This window comes from Dermacentor silvarum, chromosome 2 (genome assembly GCF_013339745.2).
Source record: "Dermacentor silvarum isolate Dsil-2018 chromosome 2, BIME_Dsil_1.4, whole genome shotgun sequence".
Taxonomy (NCBI): Eukaryota; Metazoa; Arthropoda; class Arachnida; order Ixodida; family Ixodidae; genus Dermacentor; species Dermacentor silvarum.
In genome coordinates this window covers 138,165,448-138,179,506 of record NC_051155.1, presented here as the reverse complement: position 1 = coordinate 138,179,506, position 14,059 = coordinate 138,165,448, and the positions used below count along the sequence as shown (strand labels likewise).

The 14,059-nt window shown below is 42.2% G+C and overlaps 1 protein-coding gene across 2 annotated transcripts in view; it reads left to right on the top strand.

Moving 5' to 3' along the window:
• Positions 1–13,414, top strand: part of LOC119441829 (5'-nucleotidase domain-containing protein 3-like) — a 33,956-nt gene extending 20,542 nt beyond the window's left edge. For both annotated transcript variants that reach the window (XM_049661653.1, XM_037706462.2), the window contains exons 11-14: positions 1,031–1,171; positions 6,594–6,680; positions 7,770–7,828; positions 9,004–13,414. In XM_049661653.1, coding sequence (XP_049517610.1) covers positions 1,031–1,171; positions 6,594–6,680; positions 7,770–7,828; positions 9,004–9,208 — 492 coding nt within the window. In that variant the 3' untranslated portion in view covers positions 9,209–13,414. The remainder of the gene's footprint in view (positions 1–1,030; positions 1,172–6,593; positions 6,681–7,769; positions 7,829–9,003) is intronic.
• The last annotated feature ends 645 nt before the right edge of the window (positions 13,415–14,059 follow it).

Sequence of the window (14,059 nt, the reverse complement as noted above, 5' to 3'; positions counted from 1 at the left end):
GCTTTGTAGCAAAAGGTTTGTCCACACTTAGATTTGGAAGCTGCATTCTGTACTGTTTCTTTGTACAAATGCCATTGTGAATAGCCGATTTCCAGGATGTTTAACAAAGCAACGATGAAAACAAACTTTCTTACAGCTCTCTTTCTTCGAAAAGTTTTGTGTTCAGGGCTCCATGTTAGCTAAAACAAATGAGTGACTATAATCAATGAATTAAAATGTAAGGAGGTGATGCGTAGTATGTGAAGAAGTGGACAGTAACATGTAACAGCCAACTAATTGTATTTTTATGTAACTTGTGGGGAAGTCTGAGCCTTGGCTAGCTAGTTAAATTAAAATGAAATCAAATGGTGGGGTTTATTGTTCCAAAGCTGTGCAGTGGGCTACAGACCCTTTTCACCTGCTAGTTTGCTCACTCGAAGCAGATGGCGCTTGGGCTCCCCCAGTCATTTGTTGTCTAAAGACCCGCCATGTTGCCTTCGCGGTGGCTCGGTTTCCGGTTGCAGCAGGCACGTTTCGAGAGGGATGGAACACAAAAATGCTCCTCTACTTAGATTTATGTGCACATTAAAAAACATCAGATGGTCGAAATGAATCCAGAGCCCCAGTACTACCGCGTCCCTCTGGGAGCCACTGTACACCCATCAGAGTGCGATGAAAAGGGTCTATAAAGTACGCCGTAGTGGGGGTTGGGCTCCAGATTAATTTTGACCACGTCAGGTTTTTCTACGTGCATCTAAATTTTGTGCATTTTTTGCATTTCATTCCAATTGAATTGTGGCCACGGTGGCCAAGAATCAAACCCGCGACGTTCTGCTTTGCAGCAGGTTCGCTAGATTGTCACATTCAGTCGTGGGCTTTACTTCGTCGTCTTCTTTCTTAGCCACGATGTTGCTGCTGCTGTTCGGCATGCTGACTGAATGGGCAAGAGCTTCCACAAACTTTAGAAGCGTCAAGTGAATTAAGGACATTCTGTTAAAAACTGCCTTCATTTGGGATGCATTTCTTTCTGCACATCTTGTTCCTCACCCAGGGCACAGTCACCCAGCTCCAGGCCATGACTGGCTGGTGCGGCAACAGCGTCCTGTACTTCGGAGACCAGATTTACAGTGACCTCGCCGACCTGACACTCAACTATGGCTGGAGAACGGGCGCCATCATATGGGAGCTGGCGGTGAGGGCTCACTGCCAGATTAGCATTGCTGTTCTTGGCAACAACTGTTTGATTTGGCAATACATAGTAAAGATCACACGCCACACTTGTCATTGTTGCGCAGCGATTATGGCATTGTACTGCTCTGCATGAGGTCGCAGATTTCATTCCCGACTCCTGTGGCTGCATTCTAATAGGTGCAGAATGTACAGACACCCACATACTTATGAATTTGTCTGCATGCTGAAGAATCCCAGGTGGTGAAAATTATTCAAGTATACTTTACAGTAATAGCCAGACAATGACAAAAATTATTACACTAGTATAAAGGCACAGACGTGAATAAGGTGTACATGTTACGAGAGAAATTATCAAAGCAAGACTGTGGGGTGAACCTTCTACTGCATGTGCTATAGTTTATTACTTCATAAGCAAATGAGTACATTACAAGCAGAACTGGGCAGTATCAAAGATACGTGTATCTTAGATACTATCTTAAGATATTCTTTAGGTATCTTGCATCTGCATCATGATACTTTCGGCAAGGTATGCATCAGTATCTTTGTTCCCGATACGTCATACGAAGTGTCGTGTATCTCAAGGTACAAGATGCACTCAAAACAAAATCCATGACGTCCCCCAGGGTCACTGAAGCAAGCAATTGATGGCAGTAAAAGTTAGAATCTAAGAGAAGACAGTTCGATGCTAACTCATTTGTTAAATAACCATACACGATTGAGGAAATTTCATGCTGTGTGGCACTAGTAGTGACAATTAATAAAATGTTACTATATAACTTTTTAATTACAGTCACTAGGTGGAATGTTGCAACTACAGAGTGGAAGTCAAGCCAGTAAAGCATACCTTTTTGCTCGAAACAGTGTGCTCAGAACCATTTTGGAGAAATGTGCTCTGAACAGGTCATGAATTGCATTGCTGTTTCCGCTAACAGTTCTACAAACATTTTGCACGGTGCATAAACATAATTTCGAACAACAATGCAGGTTGCTTCAGATTTTGAGTACTTTGATTATGAGTGTTGACCCAATCACTGCTATATACAGTGTAGACCGCTTATAACGCAAGTCGCCGGAGTCGCGAATATCTGCACTATAAGTGGTACCGCACTATAACCAAAGCAACAATTTTCAAGGCCCGCACATATGCAAAACGTGTGCACCGAGCCGCCACGCGTATGCGACTGTCGAGGAATGCGGCTAGAACATTTGCATTCAATTTACAGTCGAATTTCGTTAATTCGAACCAAATCACACGGCGGTGCCTCCAACCGGCATTGCTCCGGCACCGCCATAAAGTAAAAGCTTAGGAGAGACCCCTCAATGTCGCGCGCGAACAAAAAAAAAAAAAGAAAGAAAAAAAATACGGCGGAAATTTCACCCCTCTCAAATGGCAAGGTCGCCGATTCTGCGTTGCGCCGGAACATGTGTGTACGTGCCGACGTCTCAGCCACGCTACCGTAGCCACGCATAAAAAATGGCAGTGAACCCTTCTTTCTCCTTTATGCTTCCTCTACTTTCTAGTCACGTGTTGACCGTGCACGCTGCGGCTACGGCGCAGAGGGAAGCAGCGGCGCTGTCCCAGGCCGGCTAACGCCCGCTTCCCGATAACGACAGAAAACGAAACTTCGGGGATCTGGCGCCGGGCCGGCTGTAGCGGCGGCACCTGCATGGCGGTGGGCGCGCACGGTGACAGTCGAAAGTGAGGGAGGTACGAGGGAGGGCGAGGGGAGCCACCGAAGCGGCGAAGTTGCCGAGGCGAAATCCGCTTCCCTGCCGCCCTCCTCCCTCACATTCCACGGTCTCTGCGAGCGCCCTTCGCCGTGCCGTGCCCGCGCCGCCCGCTCCCTGAAGTTTCGTTTACTGCCATTATCGTGAAGAGAGCTAGGCCGGCCTTGGCAGTTTCGCGGCCCTCACTCGCTATGCGCGCCGTGATATTTCACGACTCGCACTCAAGATTCTGGTTTCAGCCTCCCTGGCTGTTCGTTCGCACCACGTGCCCTTCTCCTCCACTTCGGCTCTCTTTCTTCCTCGAGCTTGGGGCGCCCGTTTGAGGGGAGCGTTCGCCGTCTCCGCTGACTTCCGTACTCCCAGGCAGCCGCACTGTAACCGGTATTTCGTTTCCCGTAACTGCACTATAAGCGATACGTGTATACATAGTGCTATGGAAAAATTAACGAGAGTCTGAAAAGACCGCACTATATCCGGTCGTGCACTATAAGCGGTTACATTATAAGTGGTCTATACTGTATATTTCTTAAGAGATATGCTGAGTGGAATGCTAAATATCTATGCCATAACTTTAAGAAATCATTAATAACGTGCTCACTTCCTGCCGAGTGGAAAACTACTAAAATCATCCCCGTGCATAAATCTGGTAGCACATCACACGTATCTAATTTCAGGCCCATTTCCCTAACCTCGACCATATGTAAACTTCTCAAACATGCAGTACTTTAACACATAAGCACATACCTCGAACAGGCATCTATTCTTTCTTCCTATCAACACAGCTTCCGACAGGGTCTCTCAACAGTCACACACAGCTACTAGAACTAATACACAACATATCACAAAGTCTTGGTAATAGAAGAGACTTAATTTTATTGGACTACCCCAAGGCTTTTGACCATGTACCACACAGAAAACTAATTAGGAAGCTTCAGTGTACACTAGGAGAAAGCCCTATTGTTAAATCGATAGAAAACTATCTGACTGACCGCTTGCAGTTTGTCCATATTCATAACGAAGATTCCACTTTTGCACCTGTTACATTGGGAGTGCCCCAGGGCAGTTTCATTTCTAATATACATAAACAATTTGCCTTCCAGATTACATGTTAACATCCGTCTATTCGCTGATCCTGATCCATGCGTATTTTATACCGTGAAATTAATTCCGATGATGACCACCATATACTAAATAATGCCCTAGAGTCTGTCTTTTCTTGGTGTCAGGAGTGGCAGATGACCCTAAATGCTCAAAAATCTGTAACACTTACCATAACTTTATTTACATTATTAATGACACACCTCTCACACGTGTATTTGAGCATAAATATTTAAGCGTCACTTTAAAACATGACCGTCAATGGGAAACCCTCGTTAATAATGTAACTTCAAGTGCACTAAAGCGGCTTTTCTTTTTGAGAAGACGCCTTCGTCTCGCACCCCCAGATACGAAGCTGTTGGCCTACAAAATGCTTGTTATACCAGTGCTAGAATACGCCACTGCTGTTTGGTTCCCCTACACAAAGGAACTTATAGCAAGAATGGAGGGGGTGCAGAGGAAGGCAGTAAGGTTCATATATAATAAATACAAGGTAACGGATTCTCCGACTGAATTACTAAAGAAAGCTGGGTTATTAACACTGCAAAGTCGGGCAAAACTAGCAAGACTAAAGCTTTCGTTTCGATTAATCCAATGTGACATAAACATTGACACGTCTAGACTAATTTCATACAATCGTTCTAGATCAACACGCTACAGGCACTCTCAAACACTTAATGAATGCACTTCCAACTCAAATTGCTTCAAATATTCGTATTTCCCTCAAACCATAAGGGAATGGAACCAATTTAGTCCTTGCATTACTAACGCTTCATCTTTAGATATGTTCCTAACCATGGTGGAAATGGATGTGCAGGCTGAGCAGTTCCTGTAATTTTTTTTTATAACCTGTATCCGGATTTTGTGTTTCAACAACCTGATTGCATCATTGCACACCCTACCATTGTAATTGTCGTAATTTGTAGCCTTGTTGCGATTTGTCTGTTACTACTGATCTTCATGTATTGAATACTGCAGCGTTTTGCATTGTATAAATGATTTAATTGTACTTCTTTTAAATTTATATGTATGCCCTCCCTGCTATGATCTCTTGTGAGATCGGCAGTATTGCTAAATAAATGAATTATATTGTATGATATAGTATGATATATTATATCCTATTATATAAGATCTTAATATTTATAGCATTAGGCCAGTGCTCCCTCTAAACAACTTTGACGCATGATCAAAAATGGTCAGACAAGGGATGTCACTGGAGCCAACATTTGAACAAGGGGACTTGTGTTCTTCACGGTAACAATTGTTACCGTAACGAGGATATTTTGTTACCGTGATGAGGACAAATTGGTTGTTGACGGGACAAGAACAAATTGTTACCATGACAAGATCAAGTCCTTTTGTTGAACTGTTTGCTCCGGAGACATCGCTTGTTTGACCACTTTTGATCATTTCAAGTTTATATCTTCCTGTGAGCCTGCGTCTCGTTTGAATATCCATGCATATACATTAAGGCACTGCACTGTACACTTGACCTGTGTGGATTAATTTGAACTGCTTGCACTTTTTTCCCTTTAACCGACAAGTCCCATTTGTGCGCTGGGTATCTCATGCATGTTAACTCGTTTCACCACACACTTCTAAGTTCAGGCATTCATGCACGTGAGTCATCCTTTAGGTTACATTCGTTTGGCTACCATGTGTTCAGGGAAAGTTACTTTAAACCCTTACATATATGTAACTGACAAGAAATAGCTCTTTGATAACAAGTTGTCCTGTGGTACAGTGTTTTTGTTGAATCGAGGGAATAATAAACCATATATATATTTTTTTAACAGTGAAGCTGTTTAAGCCAGCCGTAATTTGTGGTGCGTAGCCGTGGTAGCCATTGCAACCTGAAGGAGGGGGAGACCGCGTGCGCATTCTCCTCGCCAGCTTCCTACCTTCCCGACCCCTGCCTCTCTTCTCTCCGCGCTGAGCCAGGAGAAAAAAAAAATGGAGCGAAAGCTTGCACTAGGCCGCGCAAAGCTTAAGACACAGCGAAGCTGGCCGATTTATATTGAGCGGCTACCCTCCAGCACGTTCGACGTCGGCAAGCAGCAGCGTTCTTGGCACTGTGCCAACCTTGGCTAGCCTGCCTGCGTTTGTGGCATGCCAGGAACGCTGTCGCTCATAGGCACCGATGAGTCCAGCGCTGTCGCTCGTAGGTGCCCATGCGTCCAGTGCTAGTCACGCGAAATGTCGCGAAAGGGAAGGTACCTCCGAAAATGATCGCTCGAGAATACCTTCCTTCATGCGTAGTTAAGTTAAACCAAGTTAAGACATAGCAGCAACCAAGTTCATACCTAGCAGTAGCACCCAGTAAGCTTCGCTGTGCCTAAGCTTTGCACGACCGAGTGCAAACTTGCCTGATTTTTTTTTTTTTTGATAGAGGACAGGCATGAAAACTTTTCGTGAAGTAAAAAAGTTTAAATGTTTTGGCAGTTTTCTTAGAATAGATTGGGAGATAGAGGGTTAAATTTTTACTTGGTTTTGTAACCAAAACAGTTTTTTTTTAACTAAACATGATCCTGAACATGAACAATAGAGCAGGAACTTGCTAGGCAGGAGTGTGCTGATCTTTTATTTTCTTTCTCTAGAACGAGATTAAGATCCTGAACTCTGAAGAATTTAGACACACTGTCAGTTGGCTTCAATCTCTGCAGCACTTAATTGAAGAGATGCAGGTAAGTTTTTTCCAGGTGTGTTTAAACTGCTTGTAGGGGCTGGTGTGTGTTAATTACACTGAATGAGATAATAATGTGCTAGTGAAATTTTGGCATTCAATGTTTTTTTTTTTCTTTTTTGCTATGCCTGCATTGGAGCAAAGCTTACCATACAGATGTTTCATACATATAAAATTCATAACCAGAGATGCAACAGCACCACAGTATACTTAATCTTATCACATTTATACACTAAAGCGTCACCTGTCAGAATGAGAAGTATACAACCAAAACTTCTTGCAAATAGTCTCAATGAGAGCATAATTTCTACACTGTCGATTGTTCAAAACAAGCTTTACAATTCAAACATGGCCTATGGTGTATTGTGCAAGCTTCCTTGCTACACCACGTAAATGTGAAATGGTGCTCATGTGTTGTCACAAAATCCTGACACACATGTCAGTCAGTCTAGCGCAGTGGTCGTGGGCCAAACTGTCACCACATCGCTGGAAACTGGGGCCAACTGCCGCATTGGCTGTTCTTTCCTCCTTCATTTTGTGCTTCACCACATTCGACACAGGATATGCCTGCCCCTTTGCTCTCACTTCTTTCATAACACGGCACCACCCCGTCACCATCTTTCCTGTTGAGTGCCTATATTGCGCTCAGCTTTTAATTGACCAGGTGGTCGTGGTGTGGCCCTTGGCCACTCCACTGGGCTGACTAACCTATGTTTTATTTTTTCATACCACGTGACCATTGCCTCCACGTTTCATGCTGTAATGAGAAAGCCTGCTCAACATTCCCGAAACCGTGCTCCACTTTGCATGTCTTATCACCTGGTCATACTGCGAATATTATACTCAAACTCCATTATTATGCAGTTGCATCTGACACAAAAATACCATCATGATATTCGATATTTGTTATAAGCATTCATTACAAACGGATATTGACGAGCTACATTTTATATTTACTTCGCAATATCTGATTATTTGTTATATTCGTGTTCGTTATGTCGAGGTTCTGCTATACTTGTTGCACACTAATGTCGGTAATAAATATTTTAGATTTACATCACATAATATTTGTTCTTGCGATTAAATCCAGGACCATGAGGACATTGAGGACTTCATTGAACAACTCCTGCAGGAACGAGATCAGCTCAGGTAAGCAGATTTTAGAGCGTTTTGTTAAAAGCAAATAGCAGTCATGCATTTATTGTATTTAGTTCTACTAGTATAAATATTTGGGAATGCAATGTCGGTTTCTTCTCAGGAAGGGACTTGCCAGATTTGTGCCATAAGTAGACTTCTTTACAAAATCTCAGTGGTCGGGCTGGACTTTGGCAGTATGTGCTAATACATGTATAAATGAAGAGAGTTCAGACCTTCACACGCTTTGGCGCAGTTTAAAACTGGAATTTCCTGCATCTTCATTTTTATAATATTATAGGTTTATACTTTTCTCCACAAACATTCTACTTGCATAAACATGGCTTCTGGCAGAAGTGCCTGCTTTCAAGCACTCATGTACTACCATTATAAGTGCGGCCTTTTCATGACCAATATGCTACATTTTTTAATCCTGTTTTGAACACATATTGTGTACTATACAAAGCAGCCTCGAATAGAACGCCAAGTCTAGCTGCCAGTATTGGTTCTTGCCAGTCGATTATAGAGAGGGGGGAGCACCTACTATCACTACCCTCTGCAGTAGTAATGACATAGTAAAACTCGACATCAGGTTGGTCTGTTAATTTGCTGTCAGTGGATGCTGTCAAAATCTGGGATGTCATCGGGACTGGGCACAGGAATTTCAAGGTGTCATTGCCACATTCCTTTTGTTTCTGCATCCTTTATGGATTACCAAGCGTTTGTCATAAGTCTGGTGTTTTGGCACTCTACAAGTGCACCCTATCAATCCAACTTTACATTTATCTTTAGTTACCCTTTAAAGGCACACTAAACACAAGCATTGACTCAACCTAGACATTTGCTACGCTGCCTGGCCAGTGTCAATTGGTTCTTGGCCACAGTACAGTGAAAGCGCTGCTGTCCGCTAGTCCTTACCTAGCCATCTCACTTGAAAGCCACTGCTCTGCTGAGAGCCAGGCTCAAGTGAACTCACACCAGTGTAGTCGTCGATCAGCCATTATAAAGGACCAGGAATCAAAGCGTGTCATCGTCATTACCTGAGCTCACAACCTTTAGTGTCCTTTTAAACCTTTGAATAAACAAGGACTTTGCATCCTAGTGCTCTGCATTGACTCATTTGAGAAATCACGGTTGCGTGGTTGCATTTGTTTCTGCTTTTTTTTTTCTCCTCTACACCACTAAAACAGGAAAACCACCAAGTCTCTGTTCAACCCCAACTTTGGGAGCATCTTCCGCACGCATCACAACCCAACATACTTCTCCCGACGTCTGTTCCGCTACTCAGACATCTACATGTCGCATGTCACCAACCTGCTCAACTACTCGCTGCGACACACCTTCTACCCACGTCGCGGAGCACTCCCCCACGAATGCCACACCCCACACAGCTAAGTTCCTTTTCATTAAGCTTGCTTTGGTTGCATGGCAGTGTGGTATGCCACTTAATTCACCCGGCACTGGCTGCATTTTTTCTATAAGGTAAAATAACCACGCTTATGTGGTTGGTCCTGCGCAGTGAACTGCACTTTACTCTGGCAGACAAAAGGTGCAAGGCCAAACAAAATAGCAGATGAAGCTTCCTGACCTTTATCATCAAAGTATTCCAAATTAGGTAATGCATAAACTAAGTGGACAGACATTCGGTTTGAACTTTCGTGGAACAGCAAAACAGAGAAAGTGTATTTGTTAAGTAAAGAAATGAGAGATGTAGCAGAAGTGGAAAGAACAATGCTCATGAGGATGAGTAGTGGAAGCGGAACTGCTTTAGCATCATGGCAGATAAGGAGAGAGATTTCAGAGAAGTGTTCCTTTATAATGTCATTCATTGATGATTCATCAGGGAAATCCTCAAATATGCTTCGTACATTTCTGATGGAGATAGAATCATGGGATGTTAACTTTCTAAAAGAAAAGCAGTGCTGCTGCCTGTAATGGCCTTAATATGTTATGTTGTGTAGTTTTGACGTAACCGAAATGCTCATTGATGTCGGCTCTCTCTTAATCAGCTAATATTACAGTGAAACGGCACCAAAATATGTATGCAGGTTGTTTCCACGAGGATATCAAACTATTCATGAAGAGGGTTAGCATTCCTAGCATTTTCGTTTTTCCTGGCAGTATAAGCAGGCACCTTTGGGATTTAAAAAAGTCAAACAAATCATAGGCACGCCAGCAATGGTTTCACGCAACGAAAAGCTAATAGCAGCTCTAAGGGAATTGAAGCAAACTGCTATTGTTACACATGTTTGGCATGCATTGCTTAGCGAAGTAGACAGCAGTGTTGAGACTGGATCTGTTCCAGAAAGTCACCTTGGCATGTTGTGTGTGCAAAGCAAGATGTGATAAAGCCATGTCGATGTCATAATATCATTCGTAGAGCAGCATGTCATACTCTGTTGTTGTGAACTCTATCACACTATGGTACCATATCCGAGTCCATATTTAAGAATCTTTTTAAGCTTATGAGAGATATGTCACACTCATAGTGCGTGTTTGGTGTGCTACTTTTTTTTTTTGGTGATTAACTGGTGGTTGAGTTAACAACGGCCAAGAGACAATGTCAAAGACAGCTAGTCTGCTTGAGAGAATCGCGGTGTTGGTAGAATTTGCGTGATTCTACTATTTAATGTTTGTAATATCATTGCTATTGCAAGGTCACCTATTGCATTACCAAGTTAGACAGTCAGCAAAGTTAAAATTAAGGAGAGAGAGAAAGATGCATTTGGGTCTTGTTGAATGAGGAACAAAATCAAATATTGGGAAGGAGTCAAGGAAGGATATCACTTCAATGTCTGTGCTGCATGTTGATGTACTTACTATTTGACACTTATTTGGTAATGGAATATGCACCTGCCTTTATATAATGATGTGTGACTGCTTGACTGTAAGTTCTGTGGAAATCTAATTAGAGACCCCATTCCCGCTTTATTGTAAGGCTGTTTTCCATCTTTAACAGCACTACAGGAGCTATATGTCACTCATGTATGTAATAATTTAAGATCCAACCTCCTAGCCAGCCACTGAGCAGTCATTTATTACACATAGCAGGATGAACAACAATTCCAAGCATAGTTTACAGTAGAAATGAGCCTTCTTCACCTGAGATGAAAGCCTCTGCTATTAGCAGTTCAGGTCCTTGAGGATTTCTTCATTGTGGGACTGCATCAAAAAGCACCATTCTTTTGCACTCGGGGCACCAGACACTAAAGCATTTTACTAGCTATGGCAATCCAGATAGTAACAGTTTGTTCTGGTGGTTGCCAACACAAACTGCTTATCTTCTGCAAGCTCGAGCTATTGCCTTACCACCTTCTTCTGTGTTTGTTCTCCCACATGAATTCAGCATGCTTCTGCCAGCTATGAATAGAGGCTGATTCTTGAGAGTGCTTTTAGGAGGGAAAGGCTTAACGGCCACACTATTGTTACCAGCTCATGTTTTATAAACCTCAGCAGTGTTGGCAGAGGCTGGTGAATGGATGGGAGCAAAATGCAGCCAGTGACGGTGAATTCAGTGCAGTCGGTGAATGATTGCCCGGTCAGTGAACTTGCGCTATGCACTGCTAATGTGAGAAAAAAGATGTTCGAAGGAGCATGTGTGTGTGTGTCAAGTGACACATAAACGTGCAGCTTACAGAAGCATTACAAATGGTTTTTCTCGTTGTCAGGGTAAGAAAACTCAGTGGGTTTGTGTTATGGAATGAAAAGAATGTCGTTCAGTGCACATTAGCTGTAGTTTTCTGTTGTGGTTAATGAAGTATGGCTGCCAAGTTTTACAGTACTAAGAGCGAATTTTACTGTTGCTGTCGCCATGAAGTTATATATATATATACGTATATTGTATTTTTATTAGCCTGTATTTTACTATGCATACGTCTTTTGTATAGTTTTCTGCGAGTCTTTTTGTGGTTGTGCATAGGGAAATTATTGTAAGGACATTTGCACATCTGTAATCTCATTCAGTTTTGTGCATCTGTTCATGAAACTGCTCTGGGGTTTGTTTGTTTTTCTTTCACGCAGCTTCTCCTAGGTAAACCAAGCAGTCTTTCATCATTAAATGAATAGCAACAGGTTGCTTTGCTCTATGCTATTGAGTGCAGTTATTTTAACAAATAGTTTTGGAGCCACATTGTGTTTAACTATGATCAGTCATTGATGTTCATAAAAGTGTAATGTTTGATACAATGTTACTGTGCTTATTTGAATTGTTTTAGCCATTTGTTCTTGTCTTCACGCATTATTCTGCCCTTTTGATCCGCTTTTCGCATTGAGGGTGCTAGTTTTGCTTTCCTTTTTCTAGTTGCGTTTACAGCAGAGTTGGTATGGCTGTGTAAACTAATAAATTGTTGCACTAGAATTGAGTGGTGCTGTCAAGAGTCTGGCATAAGAAGGAAAAGCAAACACAGCTGGTGCAAGTGTGTTTGTGTATCTTACTTGCTGTGGCACATGCGATGTTCCATTCTTTGGCTTGTTCCCAGGCATTGCAGTTGCCGCGAGCTGATCAACTTCCGCCGAGTGTTTAGATATGCTAACACTGGAGGGCTTTCACTGTACAGACTTTGTTCTATTCTGTATGTGTTGAAATTAGTGTTTCCGGTGTGTGTTCTTGTATATTACCTTTGCAGAATAACAAATATCAGTCCATTAGGAATTCATCAGTCACGTACGAGTATATTCGTTGTATTGATGTGTACTTTGTGCAGCATAATTGATTTGTCAGCTCACGTAAAACAGTATTTGTAGCCCAGAAGTTGGCACATTCTAGTTGGCTTAGGTTACTTGTCAGGACTAGTTCCATTAGTTAGGGCTGCTGCAACTCAGATAGAAGGCATTGTGCCATAGAGGAGAGCCAAATTAGATGCACGAGGGATTCAGTGTTCTTTGTACAAGTAAATTGGTCATTGTATTGCTGCCCTTTATCTGAGTTGGTTCAACTATCTTGAAGTATCGTGTATCATTTGGCTACATTCTGGTGCAGTTAAGACGAACACTTCAGTTAATCTTGTAAGAATGTGTGCATAATGAAGAATGTGTACCTGTTCCTGTCTGTTTTATATGTTAGAATCACTGTTGCCTGCTACACGTTTCCTGGAACTTACTAACGTGACTTTTGATCATGCTGTGTTAATTTGTTGTAAACTTTGCTGTTTTTTTTTTCCTGCGAAAGTGAAAAATTACTGTTCAGTGAAATAAAATCTGTAATCTATGAACAAGAGAATGCACATATTCTTATGTCAACATTGTGACACTGAGGTTAACTTTTCATGAGTGCTTCCTGTTTGTATGTACTTATGGAGTATTTGGAAATAGGGGAAAATTTCTTAGGTATAATGTTAAGTGCTTGCACTTTAGTTCACCTGACGAGCATATGTGCATAATTAACAACTTGTATTATCTCTGAGTAGCGTTTTGACAACAATGAATTTTTGCAGGTAATTGTGAATAAACAATGGTAGAAATTGTTATGTACACACAAATTAATTTGATGAACTTTGCCGGGATGGCACTTGAAGATGAACAAACTGAGCAATTGGCTTGCTCAAACATTCTTGCAGTTACACCTTATCAATTAGGTAAGTAAATTAAATTTTATCTAATTAATCTTGATTAAATAGTTATTCATGCAAATTACAAAATAAAATAGTAATGATTAGCATTAACAACGCCCCTCAACATACAGTGATTGCCGTTCGCGTAAACCCCTCCGTTATTGTTTTTTTTATATTCTTAGCGACATTTAGTTGGGACAAATGTGGAAAACCGGTTCTCCACACACCTATTTTGACTTAGCCAAGATGGTTGTCCTCTGCGGGCTAGAATCGTAAGTAAGGTGGTCAACATGCGGGCTGGTGACGTCACTCCTATCGCCCTCCGTTTTCCGCACCGTCCTAGCTTTCAAAACGCGCCTTTCTCAGCTTCAACAGTGCTGCTCGCGGGAACGCGACCATCTTAATTAAGAAGCGTTAGATGTGTCGGAAAGACTGCTTAGCGGAATTTTGCATATCTTTAATTGATTAATGCTTAACAATGCCATAAAGAGCAAGCCTCTCGCACGTTGCGTTCACATTCGTGGGACAAGCTGAAGTAAACAGCCATCTGTAACTTTTCAGGTGACTATACATGCACGAACCTCGACAAGGTTTCGTCTGCGTATCTGGCGGACACCTTGAAAGCTGGCTTCACGGCTGCAAGAGGCCTTCTGTGGAAAAGCCCGCCTTCTGTAACGCCTTCCGTTTTACAAGCGAT